This window comes from Bos indicus, chromosome 21, assembly GCF_029378745.1.
Source record: "Bos indicus isolate NIAB-ARS_2022 breed Sahiwal x Tharparkar chromosome 21, NIAB-ARS_B.indTharparkar_mat_pri_1.0, whole genome shotgun sequence".
Lineage (NCBI taxonomy): Eukaryota > Metazoa > Chordata > Mammalia > Artiodactyla > Bovidae > Bos > Bos indicus.
In genome coordinates this window covers 67,239,419-67,258,409 of record NC_091780.1, presented here as the reverse complement: position 1 = coordinate 67,258,409, position 18,991 = coordinate 67,239,419, and the positions used below count along the sequence as shown (strand labels likewise).

Genomic DNA, 18,991 nt, shown 5'->3' with positions numbered 1-18,991 from the left:
TAATTTCTAAGAGAGAAACCAAATATTTCAAATTTATCCAACATATCCATGGGCCCATCTTCATTAGTTCAGTTGCTTTAAAGCAACACTAAGAAACAGGAACACATTTATTCTTATGAGAAATTTGTATGTTAATATTTCTTTAAAAAAAACTCAAAATTCAAGCTATTTGCATAACTTAACAAGAGTATGTTCATGTGTTACCACTGCCAATTAATAAAAAACTAAAAACTGAACTGCATTTACACAATTTTTAGTTGATGTCAAATGAAGCAGTCCACGTCCCATGGAGAAAAGCCCTCAGCCCTCCAGGAAAGGCCCAGCGGCTGCGTGGGGTGGGGGGCCGGGCGCAGGGAGCCAGGAGGCAAACCTGAGGGCGAGACTGCCACCTGCTGGACGGCATCTTCGAACTTCTGCCAGCGCAGCCCAGCGCCCGGCAACGCGCTGCAGAACAGGCCGCCTTTGTAGTCCAGGCACCAGAGGTACTTCTCGGAAACCGCCAAGCTGAGGATGCCGTGGCCGGGCCCGGAGTAGCCCATCCAGCTTTCTGCAAACTGACAAGGACAGAGCCTGCTGAGTCGGCAACAGAAGACACAGCTGCATGTGCCCCACACTCGGCAATACGAAAAGTGCGCCAGCATTAAAGTCACGGAGCTGAAAGGGCTGTGTACGTGTGAGTGTGTGTGTGTCTGTGAAAGGCCCTCTGAGCAGCCATGCAAAGGCCGGCCCCACTGTCTCTGGACCAGCTCTCAGAAACACTGTGAGATGGGAGCTGCTGTCCCTGCAAGGACCCCACCACATCCCTGGATAAACACTTTTTCGTTGATACTGTAACCTCTTTCCTACCCCGGGGCTCACACTGTCATTCTACAGGCATGCTTCCCTTCCCGCTTGAGGGCAGACTGGCCTCTGTGCGTCTAATCATCACAGGAGAAACGGCACTGCCACCTTGTTTTCTCACGGGATGTTTTTGAGTTCTGTTCCAGTCACCAAACAGGCGGCCCACCCTGTGGTTGACGGACGCCTGGCCAGGACACTGCCTGACTGGAGTTTGGAGACTAAGGTTTAGCTGCGAGGAGTCTTTCAAAAACCAAAGCTAAATAAAGTGCGTACTTTAATTAAAAGTTTTCCAAAACTGCAAAAGAAACCCATGTATTTGCACAATCACCCATACAAGGACGTTCGTTCACTGCTTCACAGAGCATGATGCCCAATTCTTCTCAGCTGGCCCTGCTCCCCAGGACACGCCTTACCTACCCCCTCAAAACCCACCAAATGTGGCTTTCAGATGGCTGGGCTGGGTGAAGGCAGGCGAGGTCCTCACAGTGCTAGGGGCCCTCTCACCAAGGACTTTCTAAAACTCTGCCCAAGAAGCCCAATCACGCAGGCCAGAGCTGCCTGGCTAATGCTGGGGTGGATGGGGGCCCTATGGCCACCCCCTCTCCGCCCTATGCTCATCACCAGCGCCCAAGTCCTGCTCCACTAGGAGGATCTGCAGATTATCTGGCTCCTCCCTGACTTGGACTCTGGGACCCAGGACTGCCCGTCACAAGCACTGCAGTGTCCCAGCACCAGACGCAGACCTTGGCAGCCGAAGGCACTCAAGAAAGGGCGAATGCACAGAAAACTGCGGGAAAGGGCACGCTGTCTTAAAGCAAGTAAGTGCAAGGTTCTGCTCTCAAGGCAGGACAGACAGCACCAAAGTTTGAGAGAGGGGACCCTAGGGCCACCCTGGCCCCACTTGCTACTTGATCCTGTGAAGCCAACGAAGTGTCTGAGGCTCCACTTCCTCCAGTGAAATGGGAGCACCTAGAGCTTGTGGTTTTTGTTTCCAGAAAAGTAAACGAGTTGAATTTGTAAAGGGCTGAGTGCGGCACCTGACCCCTGTGGGTGCTGCCCCAGTGCTGTGCCTCGGTGGGACAGAGGTTCCACAGGCATCTGGGGACGGCACACGTGGCTGTAGGTTCACCCACAGGCCACACCTCACAGCCACACAGCAAGAAGAGGTACAGTACACAGCTTTGAATCCAAATACATCTAATGATAATTACTTGCTGGATTTCCCTGTAAAGAATCCGCCTGCCAGTGCAGGAGACATGCTTTGATCCCTGATCCGGGGAAATCCCACGTGCCAAGGAACAACTAGGCCCATGCGGCACAGCTACTGAGCCTGAGCTCTAGAGCCCAGGGGCCCAAACTACGGGGCCTGCGCTCTAGAGCCCGGGTCGGGGGTGGGGGGGGGACCCAGACTACCGAGCCTGCGCTCTAGAGCTCGGGACCTAAACTACTGCAGCTCTCATGCCTGAAGTCCAGGGTCATTGGTGCCCAGCTGCCTCAGGTTCCGAAGGGAGCAGCTCCCCTCTACACCCATCACACCTTGGCACCGATGTTGAGTCAAAGAGATGCACGTCTGAGGAGATGGGGGCAGGGAGTGCTGGCCTCCGGCCTGCTCCGCGCCTTCTCCTCCAGGAGGGGACGGGCCTCTGCCCACTGGGTTCCTGGAGTGGCCCCCGGCCAACCCAGCCACTCTCCAGGATGATGAACACTAGGTGCCCATGCTGGACTGGCCCTCCTGGGTCAGGATCAATGGTGAGAGGCCGCTCTTGCTGCTTACTGACTGGGAACGGCAGGTCAGCAGGAGCCCAGGCCATTTCAGACCCCTGTGCTGGAGTCCCCTCAAATCTGGGCCTCCAGCACTTGGCTCACAGGGTTGACAGTGGGAGTGTAACTTCTTCCCAGTGTCAGTTTGCCAGCGACTTCCCTAAAGGAAGGAGCCCTCGTACCTGATCGGCCTTGAGCAGCCCGGGGTCGTCCGTGCCCAGCTGCCTCAGGTCCTGCAGGGAGCGGCCCCCTCCCAGCTCCGTCACGCTCGTCTCCGAGGATGAAGAGGGCAGCCCGTGGCCGTAGATGTCCTCCTCATCGCTGGATGTCAGCACCTGGTCCCGTGGGGGCTGCTCCTGGGAGCTGGCGGCCGAGGTCCGGGGAGGTAGTCGGCCTCCCCCACCCAGGTCACGCTTGGAAGTGACGACCACCGTCTGGCCCGTGTCAGCGTCAGGAGCGGTGCGCTGGGGACTTGGGCTGAGGTTGTGGGGGGCTCCCATGTGCGTCAGGAAGCCCTGCTCTTCGGGGGGCTTCTCAGCTCTGCCTTCATCAGCCGTGGCCCCCGGAAGCCGTTGCTCTGCACTGGGGGCCCAGCTGAGGTGGGAAGGCTCCGGCGCCGAGTCCAGGAGGCAGGCTTCTGAGAAAGCACCCGGGGGGCCGTTAGGCTGCACGGCCCCGTCCCCCCGGGCCTCTGCTGTGCTGCCCGGCCCACTGTCCGCAGGCTGAGGCTCCTCCTCAAGCTCCACGATGTCCTCAGTGTCCTCCGCAAACTCCGTCGGGTGCCAGGAGGAACTCCCCGCCCCACAGGGCGGCTCGGTCCCACCCTCGCCGTCGCCCAGGGGGCTTTCAGTTCTCCCCTCAGCTCCTCCGTTCAGCAGGTCAGGGGCGGGCAGGGGGACCTCCAGGACACTGAATGCCTCAGGGTCGCTATACTCCAGCAGCACACCACTGGCCTCCCTGCTGAGACTGCTCTCCTGGTCAGGAGACCCTGTACTGGTCCGGTCCACGATGCTGCCCAAGCTGGAGGCTGCAGACGGCAGGTCCGTGCTCACGGACTGGGGGCTGTCCCCAGGACACTCACGGCCGGGGGTCGGCTCAAGGGGGCTGGGGCCCGTGGCGCTGCTCCCACCTTCGACTTGAAACAAGAACGGTTAGGGTTAGGCAGGATGCCACACAAGCGGCAAGACGCGAGCTAAAAAACAAAAACTTGGCTTAAGGAAAAAGGCGTCTTAAATGAAGGAGCTGTAATTGGTGAAGAATAAATCCCTCAAGTACAAAGTATCCCGATGTGGGGGTGTTTTAAATGAATGCAAATACTGTACACATGATGGGCTCTGAGGCTTCCTTCAATAAATGTTAACTACGCAAAAACAAAGGAACAAATGGATCACAGAACAATTTTTTGAACTTATTAAAATATTAAAGCATCTGATAACATTTTCCTTCAATATTGTAGCGATCTTTAGTAGAGAGGCTCAATAAGCATCAAGGAGTAAGTAATAAAAAAATTCCATGTTAAATCCTGTATCTGAGACTTCCCTGGTGGTAGGTTAAGAATCCACCTACCAAAGCAGGGGATGTGGGTTTGATCCCTGGTCCGGGAAGATCCCACATGCCGCCGGGCAACTAAGCAGAGCAACAATGACTGAAGGCCGAGCTCCGGAGCCTGTAAGCCGCGACGAGGAGCCTCTGCAAGGAGGCTAGACTGGTGACAACCCCTAGTCCCTGCCGCCAGAAAGCCCGGGCGCGGCTCCAGAGACCCAGTGCAGTCAAAAGGAAGCGATTTTAAAATCTCATATCTGGGGACTTCCCTGGCAATTTAGTCGTTAGGACTCTGCAAGCTCACTGCCAAGGACATGGGTTCATACCTTGGTTGGGGAACTAAGATCTCAAAAGCCCTACAGCATGGCCAAAAAAAAAAAAAAATCCCGTATCTGATGACATACCCAACACTAGACATAAAGTGATGCATCTGAAGATTCCCACAGCTTTCCTTCTGAGCTCATAGACTCTCTGGTCCAGCAGATGATATACATGAATAAACCAAATTTTTAATTTAAGCATTAAAAGTATAACACTTTGTGTTAAATACTGGATAAAGCTTTCACAGTGAAACTCCTCCAAGGAGGACAGACACTGCTGCCTGTGCTCTCGGCGAGCAGCCCCCGACCCCAGGCTGGTGAGAGGCCCCACGTGGCGGGAGGGGGCCCCAGGCGCTCTCCCGCGGACGGTACCTGTCTTCTTCGTCCTCTTCTTCTTTTTCACTCTGAGAGGCTTCACCACTAGTTCCTGGTCGAAGTCCTCCGAGCTGATCACGCTGAATCTCTTCGAGGTGAGCGGGCCGCCCCTGCCCAGCTCGGGGGCTGCCTGCAGCCCAGAGCCACTGTCCGTGGAGTTGAGCGAGCTGCTCCTGCTCCTGGGCTCGCTGGCCACGGAGCTGGCCACCGAAGAGACCCGGAGCCTCGTCTCGGAAGGCGTGGCCGCTGGCGGCTTCTCCGCACGCGGCCCGTGGACTTGCTCTGCGCACGCCGATGTCTCCAGGCCGTCCCGCACTGGTAAAGAGGCTGGTTTTACTGTGGTTATCCGGGGGAAAGATGATGTGCTCTTATTATTAAAGGTAAAACACGTGTCCCAGGTGACAGACTTCAGTGTTCGAAAGTCTTACACATCGATCCCACAGGCTGGCTCAGAGCATCAGACGGAGATTACTCAGGCGGGTGCTGAGCTCCCCTTCCTATTCACTCAACCCCCAACCCTCCAGACCCACAGAAACGATTCCAGCAAATGTGAGACCCTGACTGAAAATAGGTGATCTTCAAGAAAAGTATCATAAACTGTTTCTTAAGAATCAAAGGAAACTCCCTCTGAATAACTCATTTAGATAAAGCTACAATCACTTAATGGGTAAATAAAAGTGGTAAGTTTTCTACATTATAAACTTTAATTACATACGTTTTATAACAAAGTTTTGTAATAAATACATTTTATAACAAATACAAACCTACTGACGCTAGTCCTTCAGGCCTGCTTGAAATTCGTATAATGTTCCTGTCTCCCTTTAAGAAAAATATTTCATTTTCTGTGCAGGAAACAGACACGATATCCCCTGATCCTTCCAAACCAGCAATTGTGGCCTGTCCAGAAAAAGAAAATCACAAAACCAGGCAATGATAATAGCTCAATCTGTACAAACACATTGGAATCCAAAGAAGTCAAATAGCTGCTGTTTGCTGTCATGACTTTCTGAAACTTGGGAGTAATTCAACCCAAAGTGAGGTAATACCTGACTGATGGTGACTGAGTACCCGTCAGTACCTTTCTGGGACCAAGCCTGCAGTCTCTCCCCGCCCCCGGCCACTCTCTCCACTGGCCCTAGTTGTGCTCCCACGCCCACCCTGCTGCAGGCGCATCCACTGGCCAGTCCGGACCCTGGCCCTGACCCCGTGATGCCATGCCCTCCACTCGGATTCTCTCCCTGGCCCTAGGTCACTGGGAGTTTCAACTAGATTCAGATGCCACCTCCTCGGGAAGAGTCCCTGACAAGCGGGCCCTCCTCAGCGATGCCCAGACTCTCAGAGCTCACAGCCCTTTACACTAACCCCCGCCCGGCCCATCTCTACTGGGCTGGACATGTGCTGGCAGGTCTAGAGCCCCCACCATGCGGATTCCCACAGGAGAGCTCAGGCGGGCACTGCGAGTTGCGGTTGTGAATGAACGAGGAGGGAGACAGGACTCCTCCAACGCATCTGAAAGCCGTCAGCACCCAAAACACAGGACAACCCTGAGCCCTCGCTGACTAAAAAACATTCTTGCTTCTCAGTCAACAGCAAATAAGAGACTAGCTCAACGCAAAGGAGAAAATGGGTCTAAGTCCTTTGTTAATTCTTAAATAATCCTGACAGCAGTCTGAAAGCTTCTGATTGTGCTGCCACGTTCAGACTGTCTGTTCATGCCCCGCCTCTCTGGCTCCACTTCTCCACCTACAAAATGAAGTTAATTACACCTACTGGAGAAAGCTTTGGGTGAGTGTTCAGAAGAGAGGAATTGATGTATCATTATAGTATACCTTGACCCCACCAACTAGTAAGTGCACATTAAGTTCAAAGAGTACCCAAAGAAAAAAGAAAAGCGGTGTTCTCTAGACCTGGGGAAGAACACAAAAATGTCTTTCAAACGTTCCTTAAGAAGAGAAACTCAGGGCTAAAGGCACCTTGGTGATTCCCTAGGCCAACTCACCCGTCCCTGCCCCCTGTTGCAACAAAGACTTAGTGCAACTAAAAATAAATAAAACTTTTAAACAAAGAATATACTAAAACTGAACAGTTAAAAAAAAAAAATCCTAAAGCAATCTCTATTGGCAATAATCTCATCACCCTACTTTAAACAGAAATTGTTTCCAACCATGATTTAATAATGCTGGAAAGGTGTCCAAATACATCATCAAGTAAAGTGGGGGAAAAATGGCACGAAGTAGCTCCACTCGGGAGGAGAAATAAGGGTAAAAGAAGAGGGTAGAAAGAAAGCTAGAGAAAGGCCCCCTGCCTCGCTCAGCCTCACCCTGGGGAAACCCTGGGGAGTGGGTCCCTGTCTCACTCTTTCTGTTAATGTTTGAGTTTTGATCTGATTTCATTACGCTCACGGTAATTTGGTAGCCATAAAACACATGATTCAAAGAAACGATAGAGAACATTTACTTTTCTGCTTAAATAAAACACACACACACTTTCTTAGTAGGGAACAGGACTACGAATATTTAAAGCAAATATTTTTTCAAATCTACACCTGGTTTCCATGACCAGCTCAATGGAAAAGGCGATGCACAGGACCCAGGCTGTTCCACCCTGAGAGGAAGCAGGAGGCCTGTGCACACCCTCCTGCCTCTAGAAGAAGGTGCGGTGCCATCCCTTTGCTCACCTGGTTGACGGTATCCAGGAGATAAATACTATATTCATTCCAACTCAACACCCAGCCTTCTTGGAAGAAGCACGACACGAGCCCCAGGTGCTTCTCAGGTGAGCTGCACCCTCCCCGCTCGGCGGAGTCCAGGCGTGGGTAAAGCTCGAAAGGCTTGACTCCTCCGGCGAAGACGTCTTTTAAGATAAACGTGGCCTGGACAGTCCCGTGGATGTCGGCCTTCCACAGCCGGAGCCCAGGCCGGGACGCGTACAAGGTTAGATCGCTTTGCTTACAGAGTCCTGGTATAAAGCAGGCACCAAACTTCCCAGTGCTGAGATGACAAGGGAAAAGGGAGGGAAGAAAGAAAGAGACACGGGCTGAGTCAAAGTGCTAGCTGTCAACCCCTCATTTTAAGTCGAACAAGAATTTCTGGACTAAGCCAGAACAAGACTGATTCTTTTTCAAACCCTTTTCTACAGTGTGGGTTTTGGTGACGTGACCCGCTGGTCTACCCCAAGCCCACAGAGGACACGGCCTCTGCCTGCACCCCCTACAGCAGCCTCACAAGTGTGCACCCCGCGGAGCACGCATCCCAGTTACACACACCGTGCCAGTGCAGTCCTCACCACAGCCCCATGAGGCCGGAGTCAGGACTCCTGTCCTAGAGAAGAGCACGCAGCGGCAGGAGGAGAGACGCCCAGGGCCGAGCAGCCCCGCTGCTCTCAAAGTCTGCTCCTTCTGACGCCTGCTGCTGGGTTCGCCCAGCACCCCAGGGAACTAGCTTCAGGCCCAGAACTGGGGCAGCCCTTTCAGAACTTCTCTTAAAACCACAATCTCCATTCTGATCCTCAGGCAAGGTGGGATTTTTTGTTTTCCTATGTTTAGTACCATGAAATAGCTAAAACATACAAATAACAAAATGTACACCCAAGAACCTGTCCCTCAACTTTGGAAATAAAGCCAATAGCCGCATCGTTGATGTTCTCCTGCTCCAAAGGTCCCTGCCCCTCTGGGCTCCAGGTGTGAGTCCTACACTGAATTCTGTGTTCATTACTCCGTTGCTTCTATCAACACTTTAACCACATACCTTTGTACTCCTAAATGCTACGTACTTTGGTACAGACATACTTTTGTCTGTAATTTGTGCTACAAAGTATGATGCTATTTGTAGTCCTTTGCAACTTGCTTTTAATCTAATAATTCTGAGATTTATCCTTGTTGAAAAAAGCACGGGGCTCATTCATTTTCACTGCTATACGGGACTCCATGATTTATTCACCCTCAGGTTGATGAGTATTTGAATTATTCCCACTTTTTCATTTTGAATTGTGCTCACCATGAGCATGTCTACACATAACCTCCTGGTACACAGATCTGAGAGTTTGTCACGGACATTTCAGAGTGGACTCTGGACTGTCACGTGACTGCCGTGTTGCTGATTAAGAGCAGATTCAGGTCAGAGAGACAATTTCAAACTTTTCCCGGTGTGTTTACACCAACCTGGGAGTTCCCACCGCTCCACAACTCTGCCGAACCCCCGTGTCTCCCAGGGTTCAAACAGTAAGAGTTCAATTTAATCCTAAACCCTCTGATTCTCTGTCAGAGTACTTCCCTGATTCTGAACAGCAGAAGGAATTGTGGCTTGTTTTTTAATATTTATTTGGCCTCACCAGGCTTTAGTTGCAGCATCGGGATCTCTGATCTTCATTCAAACTCTCAGCTGTGTCACTTGGGATCTAGTTCCCTGACCAAGGGCTGAACCCAGGCCCTCTTCGTTGGGAGTGCAGAGTCTCAGCCACGGGGCTGCAGGGCAGTCCCACAGCCCTGCCACTCACTCCATGCTGTGGACTTCAGCTCCCTCATCTGTAAACCAGGGGTAACAACTCCCACCTCAAAGGCTGAATGACAATCCATGAAGATGACAAGCAACGCCGGTGACACTGAAGGCCCCAGATGCTCCGCTGCCTCAGCCGTCGCACTCCTGTGGGTGCCGGGCCCCGCCTCACCCTAGCCCTGCACAGCAGCACTGACTCCCAGGGGGCATGCCAGTGCCCACCCCACACAGATGAACTCAGCTGGGTGCTTCTCTGCGGTTCAGCATCTCACTGCATCCCTCTGGACAGGGTCCACGGAGGACACAATATCAATTCAACTTTGAAGTTAAGATCGTCAGACCAACCCGACACCGTGGGTCACTTCTGGACAACTCCACGGTCAGCATCGTGGTGATTACTGCCTCTGGTGACTTGTTCTGGCAAGGTTCTCAATAGAGACGCCCACAAGAGTTCCAACAGGACAGCCCATAACCTCTTCCTCCTGCCTTTCCTATTTCTATTTCTATTTGGTGATCCAACTTCCAAATCGAAGTATTTTCCTTCTACTAACAAGTCCTCTTAAAAATCTGTCACTTCAGGTGGGGTGACTAAAGCCTTCATTTTAATCAACATTTAGTGAGCTCCCACAGCACGTGAGAAGCTGTGGTGCAGGCAACAGGAAGGATGCAGGAGGACGGTCTCGGCCCCGGCATGTGACACACTGCAGCGGACGTGTGTCAGAGACGCGCCGCCTCCGCAGCTCCAAGAGCTGCTCGAGGCCTCTAGACAAAGGGGACACGCTGTGCCTGGGCCGTGGAAGGCTAGACCTTGGACACTGAGCAGACCATGTCCCTCTGGGGAAGGACAAGCTGAGCAGGGAAGGCGGGGCCCTGCTCTAAGGAGCCGCTGAACCGTGTTGGCAGCAGGCTGGGAGAAGGCGGCCGAGCCAGGGGTAACTGGCTACATACCGCCCAGGGCAAATGGCCCTCCACCCCAACTCGGCCGCCACCCACACGCAGGGTGACTCCCTAGCGCTGGCTGAAGTCATTCTGAATCAGACACAAAAACTCTAACTTTTAAGGTCAAAGCTCTGCAGGATTCTAAAATCACAAATCAACCGAGTTTCTCTACTTTGGTGGGTCTGTTTTCTAGAAATATCAACCATGACTTTAAAAAATGTCATTTCCTTTATGAGACACACCAATGTTGAGAGAAGTATTTCTAGTTATCAAATTCTACCATCAATCAAATTTTCTAATTTATGTACAATAATACTGAGCAAGACAGAGAGCCGGAAACGAGACAACAAGCCACAGCCTGGACGGCAGGCTCAACAGCCGGACACCCAAAGGCACCAGAGGGCACGATAGTGATGCTGCCCCAGAGCCCACGTGGCTGGGCGGGGGCCCAGGCTCCACACTCACCCTAGGGCCGCGGGTGCTGCTGACCCGGGAGGCCTACCACCGGACACGGAGGAGAAGCAGACGGCTGGGCGCTGCGATCGCCTGGGAGACACACACGCACTGTTCTGTTCAATCTGAGGGGGTTCACAGGCTGGATCACCCACCACTCCCTGCAGCTCTCCCCAGGCCCAGCTGCCCCGCTAACAGGACAGCCTCCACCCCCCTCGGGCCAAGCTGGCTCCACTGCGGCCCTCCCGGGCTCAGGGCTGTGACCTGCACCACCACCTGGTCACCCTGCGTTCAGGCCCACATGCCCAGATACCCCAACACCCACACCCCCAGACACCCAGACACCCAGGGACCCATATCCCCAGACACCCAGACCCAGACACCCAGATATGCACACAGCCAGATACCCACACACCCACACCCCCAGACACCTATACCCCCATCCCCCCAGACATCCAGGGACCCAGACACCCAGGGACCCAGACACCCACATCCCCAGACACCCAGACACCCACACACCCAGACCCAGACACCCAGATACCCACACTACCAGACACACACACACCCACATCCCCAGGGACCCAGACATCCACAACCCCACACCCCCAGACACCCACGGACCCAGATACCCATACCCCCAGACACCCAGAGACCCAGACACCCACACCCCCAGACACCCAGACATCCACACCCCCAAACACTCACACCTACACCCCCACACCCCCAGACAACCACATGACACCTACCACACCCACACCCCGACACCCACCATATCCCGACACCCACACCCCCAGACACCCAGGGACCCAGACACCCAGGGATCCAGACACCCACACCCCCAGACCCCCACACCCACATTCCGACCCCCACACCCCCACACCCACACCTAGCGTGCAGCCCACCCTTCCTCCCTCAGCTCCCCCAACCCCGCGGCCTGCGCCCTACAGGTGTTTTTTTTGTCCAAGCCACACGGCATGTGGAATCTTAGTTCTCTGTCCAGGGATTGAACCCATACCCCCTTGCAGTGGAAGAGCGGAGTCCTAAGCACTAGACCCCAGGGAAGTCCCCACAAGGGAGGTGGGCCTGGCCACCACACTGCCAGAATCAGAGGCCCAGCTGGGCGCATGGCTTGGGGCCACTCAGCGGCTGCAACACGGCTCTTTCTGACAGGTAGAGACGGGGTGTGCTGGCACACAAGACCTCCCTTTGCCAGTGACACTCACTCATCAGAGAGCTCCTAGGTCCCAGAGCTTTAAACGCTGTCCAGACACCCTCGAGGGCACCGCTGCAGCCACCCACAGCCCTGAGCCCACGTCGCCCCCACCCGCCACCCCAGCCTGGCCCCAGAGGAAGACCGCGCCCTGCCCGCAGCGACACTCTACCCACTGCCCGGACCACCGCCTCTGACAGCTCTCCTCCTCCCACACCCCAGAGCCAGCCAACCCATCGGCTCTGCCCTCAAAGCATCCCTGCCACCCCACCCTGGTGTGAGCCCGACTCTCACCTCAGTCACCCGGGACCCTGGTGGCCTCCGTGGTGGCCGCCCTCGCCCCCTCCACAGGGCAGCCAGAGTCAATGCCACTCGTGACTCTCAAGCGCTGGAGTAACACAGCGCCGAGTGGGGCCGTGAAGCCTACAGGATGGGCTCCCAGCCCCTCCTCTGAGCCCCAACACCTGGCCTGTGCTTCTCTGAGGGGTCCTCACGGCTCCCCCCGCCCTCTCCCAGGAATCGGCTCAAACCCCACTGCACAGGAGGGTGGGGACACGTCTGCCTAGCCAAAACACACCAGACAGACATCCTCACAGCTCCACCCATTTATTATTACAGCTGCACATTCTAGAACATGCTTATTTAACGTCGGTCTCCCCCACAGGAACGTGAGCTCCTGAAGACCAGCGCTTGTTCCCCTTGCTCACAGCAGTCTTCCCCAGATTGTAAAGGGCACTGGGCACAGAGCAGACACCCAGGAAGGACCCTCCAGGGTTGAATGGGAAACACGCTCCCAAGATGGCCTCACCCAGGCCAGGGGGCTCAGTGTCACCTGCATCTGACCACCTCATCTTCATTTCTGGCCCAGCCCCCTCTCCTGAGCTGCCGACCTGAACACGTTACTCCCGATGGGGATTCCGGCTTAGTCACCTAACAGGCATCTCAAACACAACACGCCGGAGAGAGAATCCAGACATCCAGACCTTAACCCAGGGCTTCCTGTCTGAGTTAAAGGGCTTCTCTCTCCATCTGGTTGCTTTAGCCAAGGGCACAGAAATCCTTCCTTACTCTGTTCTCCCCTCGCCCCCTGTATCGAATTCATCCCCCAATCATCCTTCCCCCCCGCCCTACCCCTCTTCATGCCAGGGGCCCAGGTGGATTTCACGCCGCCCCCAGGACTCCTGCAGCTGCCTCCTTGCCGTGCAGAACCAGGCGTGCTCAGGCCGCCCTCCTCCTGCCTAAAGCCCCCAGTGGCTTCCCGTATGGCCTGGAATAACTCAGGGCAAGGACTGGCTCGAGTCTTCCTTTCCAGCACCCGCCCACCCTCCACAGCTGCCCCAGTCCCCCTCTGGCTCCTTGAACATTCCAGGCCCGGGCCCAACGCAGGGCCTCGGCAGCTCCCGAGACCGGAAGGCTCTTCACACACTGGAGGGTTCAGCCCAGGATCTCTTCCCCAGAGGCCTCTGCTGACCGACTGCCTCTACCCGACCCTTCACCCAGATGCTGCCTCAGAGCACTGTCCACGCCGAGACCGGCATCTCCGAGGGCAGAGCCTGGCTCCCCGCTGAGCCCCGGGTGCCGGCCGGTGGGATGCCTGGTGACCGGAGCTGCAGCTCTGGGAGGCAGTTGTCATTGGGGTCCTTTTCTAACCACGATCTAACAAAGCACACGACAAGAGACAAGCTGTCAGGACACAGGTTGGAAATGCTTCTGTTCACTCTGTTGTGCCCTACTTCTCTAACACAGCTCCCTAACATAAAGGGGACTCAGCTGTTTCGGCACCCTGAGATGGTGCCTGGCAAGTGTGCGCAAAGAACCGGCCACAGAGACCCACCAGGAGAGGGTCAGAAGAGGTGCTAAGGCTTCATGCTGGAGGTGAGAAGGCCAGGTGTGAAGGCAAAGACTGCTGGGTACCGATTCACGTGGAGGTATTTGGTTTTTAAGTCTCTCTCTCTGCATGCCACCTTCCTTCCAAAAAGACACAACACAGAGAGACACCGATAGACAAGCCAGGATGAGACGTGAGGGGGAGAGCGGAGGGCTTCTTGGCTGTCTGCTCCCCACCCTCCACTCCACCCCCCCCATCTCCCGTGACCCCTGCCATCCCCCCACCCCCGGCCTCTGCAGACAGCGCTGCCCCTTCCCCTGGCACTCCTCCAACTCCAGCAGAGGGAGAGTCTGGCCAAGTCTGCAGGACCACCAAGCCCAAGCAGCGGGTCCTGCTGGGCTTCCCAGGAGCCAAAAGGGAGATGATCGTTATAAGAAGACCAACTGTCGATGGAATTAAGGGGGTGTTCAACATGGAAAGGCGAAGCTGAGGGGAGATGTGACTGTGTGAACAGCCATGGGCTGTTCTGCCAACAGAGAAAGGAATAAACTTGCACTGTGTTCCTGCAAAGCCTGGACACAGCATAACGGACGCTGAGAGGACCAGAGGCTGGCACCGCCAGCCCCACGCTCGTTCACCCCCGGGCTTCTTGGCTGTCTGCTCCCCACCCTCCACTCCACCCTCTCCCAGCTCCCGTGACCCCGGCCGTCCCCCGACCCCCGGCCTCTGCAGACAGCGCTGTCCCTTCCCCTGGCACTCCTCCAACTCCAGCCACCGGGGATGCGGCTGGACCAACCCTGCTTGCAGCTGTTCTTCCACCAGGAGCAGGTCATAGAAGGGGTTGTCTCTCAGCCAGGAGCTCTGACCCCGTCCAGGCCGGCCCCGCTTCTTCAGGACAGCCCACCCCGGGCCACAGCCCACGTCCTGCCGCACCCCTCACTAGGCTCCACAGCGGGAGACACAGCCAGTAGCGCTGCGGCCACCTGCGTCCACAGTGGTGTGGCTCACGGAGGGGGTGAGGCGGAACGCCCACCCGACCCTGACCTCTGAGCCAAGCTGTGCAGGAGGCGGTCTGCGAGGAGCAAACGCTGGCAGGAGATGCGGCAGGGGGCTGGGGACCCACGTGGAGCCCTGTCCCTTGCGCTGTGACCCCAGCGCAGCTCACCTTTTCCTCGGCTGTGTCCCGACCTGCTGGACAGAGCGCTCCTCGGTGTAGAACAGCAGGCTCCGCTGCAGCGTGGAGACCAGCAGCACCTTCTGGCTGTAGTCCAGCTGCACGATGGAGGCCGGCTCCTCCAGCACCAGGTGCGACTGGCAGACGCCCTGCGGAGAGAGGCGCGTGAGGCCCACGGGGCCAGCTCCAGGGCCCCCAGCTCCCGGCACTGGCCCGCGGCCCTCCTGTGTCTGCATTCCTGCCAACGTCTACCTTAAATGAAGGCTCTCATCCTCACCGGGTTCAGTGCCAACCCACCGCGATGATACTACCCGGAGAAGCCCTCACTGGTGAGAAAACTGTCAGGGTTACCATCTAGGTCAGGCCACAGCAAGGTTGCCAAGAAACGCTTAAAACTTCTGTATGATTTTTAAAAATGCTTTCAGTACATGTGTGACTCTGTACCTCCCTGTTCACTGAACCCAGGGTAGGCGAGGTACGAGCAGGGAAGCCGGAAGATGTGAAGAGCCACAGGAACCATGACATCCGTCATTCACAGCAGCAAAGCAGACACACTTCCCCCTCTACCGGCTGACGCAACAGCAACAACGACGATGCAACTCAACACGCCTCGACTCGCCGCTCCTTTGAGTTTCTCAGATGGCGCTTATATAGGTCACTGGGTGCGCACAGTGCTACAAACCACCTCGGCTGTCACAAAACCATGAATTTAACAACTCGTGGGGTGAGAGCGAGAGGCCATGGCCACCGCCATCCTGGCTAATTTGCTCTTTCCCTGCAACATGGTGCAAAGAATGAAGAATCCATAAAGATCTAAGCAGAAATATGCAGCACCATGTATATTATTTATTCCAACAGAACACAATGGGACTTTCTAAAAAACTATTGTGACAACTATCAAGTTCACATCACAACCTCCTCCACAAAGGGTTCAAAGTAATTCTGGGGACATTATATCCTGGCCTACTGAAAGGGTCAGAAGAGACAGGTTAGAAAGAAATGAAAATGTTACTAAGTATGTTAAAGAGCCAAGTAAAGCTTTGCGAGGCACTTCATCGCTGACACAAATGATGTGTCTTTGGGTCAAGTATCCGCTCCTGTAAGCCACTCTTCTCCTACAGCCTGTTTCTTTAACTGCGTAAGAAATACTGATGCAACGTCATAGACCTTTGTGGGGAAAAAGGGAGTAGCCATCAGATTTGCTGGTAAGATTTACATACAGTAAAAGTCACCCTTTTTAGATACATGATTCTATGAATTTCGACAAATGCATACCGGTGTGTAACCACCAGCATGACTGAGACAGGGGAACTCCTATTACCTCCACTATCATGGACATGAGGCCAGAGTTCCGTCCCACCTTTACTTACACAAACTGTAGTTTTTCAACTTTTGACTTAGCTCATAATGGAATCAAATTCATTGCATTGTACTGTGCAAAGGGCCTCCCTTGTGGCTCAGCTGGTAAAGAATCCACCTGCAATTCAGGAGACCTGGGTTCGCTCCCTGGGTTGGGAAGATCCCCTAGAGAATGGAAAGGCTACCCACTCCAGTATTCTGGCCTGGAGAACTCCATGGACTGTACAGTCCACGAGGTCACAAAGAGTCAGACAGGACTGAGCGAGTTTCACTGTGCAAAACCATACATCTTTTCTGCAAATCTCATGAAACACCTGTGTCTTTAAAAACGGATCAGAACCTCAATAAAGCTGGGAACAAAGTGTGGGGAAATTAACAAGATGGCACCGGTCAGGCTCTCCCGTTCCACGTTCTGTAAACAGTGGCTGTGCAGCTGTGTAGCAGCCGAGACGGCTTAAGGCACTGTGCGTGTGCGTCACAAGGCGCTCGCCTGGCCACAGGCTACTTTTGCTCTGGTTGAGCATAAACAAGCTTCGCCTGGAAAAGCCCTGAAGGATTGTGTGCGGTTATGTCTGCTGTGCCAGCTAGGAGAGAATAAACGTGTCTGCAGTTCCTACGGCTCCTCACATTTTCTTCCAGCCTCTTAGCCCGCACCTTGCCTACCGTGGGTTCAGGGAACAGTGCTCACAGTGAGACACAGCGAGACAATGGGTGCTGTGAGCAGGGTCAGCACACACAAGGAGAGTGCTCTCTGCGTGACTTTTCCCTCCGTTTCCTAATGTGCATGAGCAACGCTCCCATGGTGCAACCCATGCTGTGGGAGTGACAGCAGGAAGCTGCACACACGGGATCCCTGAAAACCTTAACAGCAAGTTTTCCTGGAGAGCAGTTCTCAAAGTGTGGCCCACAGTCCCTGAGGGTCCCCTAGGACTTCTTGAGGTCAAAGTCATTTTCATTATGAGGTTTCGCCCGCCTTCTTCATGGAGCAGTGGTTCATACTGCTGGTGGGTAGAGCTCCTGAAAGATCGGGGTTGGAGGGACCCCAAGGCGAGAAGGGCACCAAACTCCAGGAGCTGTTATGGTGCCCCCGGCCACTGGACATGTGCAGCAAAAACGTAAATTTCCCTTCAGAAGGTCTTTGATGCAGGAAAATAACAATCCCAACAACTCTTGACCTTGGAGACACCAGTTTTTTTATTCTGTGATGACACTGGGCCTGCACACAGCTCTCCGGCTGAGGCTGAAGTCCTGTGGTTCTTTTGAGGAGGAGCACTTGGACGACTGTATGAGCTGGGAGCTGAACTTTTTTTCCCCACAAAATACATTTTTACTTGAAATACTAGAATTATTCAAACTTGGGTCTTTGGCAGGCATTTTCTCAGAAGGAATAAAGCATATCTGTCACTTCAAGGAAAATAAGTGAGGGTATCTGTTGCTGATAGTAAGACTTGATCTTCACAAATGAAGATCAGAATCTGAAAACCTGTATCCACTCTTGTGAACCTGACATTCCCAACAGCTCAAGACCTTTCTCATCAGAATGATGGAGATGTTAACAAAGGTGCTGTTTTTGCTTTCAGTTCAGTTCAGTCGCTCAGTCGTATCCAACTCTTTGTGACCCCATGAACCGCAGCACGCCAGGCCTCCCTGTCCATCACCAACTCCTGGAGTCCACCCAAACCCATGTCCATTGAGTTGGTGATGCCATCCAACCACCTCATCCTCTGTCATCCCCTTCTCCTCCTGCCCTCAATCTTTCCCAGGATCAGGGTCTTTTCACATGAGTCAGCTCTTCGCATGAGGTGGCCAAAGTATTGGAGTTTCAGCTTCAACATCAATCCTTCCAATGAACACCCAGGACTGATCTTTAGGATGGACTGGTTGGATCTCCTTGCAATCCAAGGGACTCTCAAGAGTCTTCTCCAACACCACAGTTCAAAAGCATCAATTCTTTGGCACTCAGCTTTCTTTATAGTCCAACTTTCACATCCATACATGACCGCTGGAAAAACCATAGCCTTGACTAGATGGACCTTTGTTGACAAAGTAATGTGTCTGCTTCTTAATATGCTGTCTAGGTTGGTCATAACTTTCCTTCCAAGGAGTAAGCGTCTTAATTTCATGGCTGCAATCACCATCTGCAGTGATTTTGGAGTTTTTGCTTTATATTATAAAATTAAATGTATCAACATTTGGAAGATCTGCATCAACATTTGGAAGATCTGCATCACTCTGTCGGAGAAGGCAATGGCACCCCACTCCAGTACTCTTGCTTGGAAAATCCCATGGGCGGAGGAGCCTGGTAGGCTGCAGTCCATGGGGTTGCGAAGAGTCAGACATGACTGAGCGACTTCACTTTCACTTTTCACTTTCATGCATTGGAGAAGGAAATGGCAACCCACTCCAGTGTTCTTACCTGGAGAATCCCAGGGAGGGGGAGCCTGCTGGGCTGCCGTCTATGGGGTCGCACAGAGTCGGACACAACTGAAGCGACTTAGCAGCAGCAGCAGCATCACTCAATATGTCAATATTTTCCAAGTGACCAACACACAAAATTACAGAATTACAAAATCAAATAAAATGAGTCAAGGAGCCCTTCAAAGTGCAAGACAGACCAATGGATTTCATTGTAACAGAGCAACAAAAATTCATCCACATGCTTTCAGATTCCATGTTGTAACCAACCTTTAAAGAAAC

At 53.8% G+C, this 18,991-nt stretch overlaps 1 protein-coding gene across 7 annotated transcripts in view; it reads right to left on the bottom strand.

The window, feature by feature from the left end:
• Positions 1-18,991, bottom strand: part of TECPR2 (tectonin beta-propeller repeat containing 2) — a 101,154-nt gene that overhangs the window by 45,971 nt on the left and 36,192 nt on the right. For 6 of the 7 annotated variants that reach the window (XR_011562732.1, XM_070775770.1, XM_070775769.1 and 3 more), the window contains exons 5-10: positions 14,927-15,084; positions 7,516-7,828; positions 5,603-5,735; positions 4,836-5,174; positions 2,784-3,736; positions 371-554 (exon numbers count right to left, since the gene is read on the bottom strand). Coding sequence is in view for 6 of the 7 variants with exons in the window: in XM_070775770.1 (XP_070631871.1) it covers positions 371-554; positions 2,784-3,736; positions 4,836-5,174; positions 5,603-5,735; positions 7,516-7,828; positions 14,927-15,084 (2,080 nt within the window). In the remaining variant the exon portion in view is untranslated. The remainder of the gene's footprint in view (positions 1-370; positions 555-2,783; positions 3,737-4,835; positions 5,175-5,602; positions 5,736-7,515; positions 7,829-14,926; positions 15,085-18,991) is intronic. The other variant, XM_019983311.2, reaches the window with a different exon arrangement.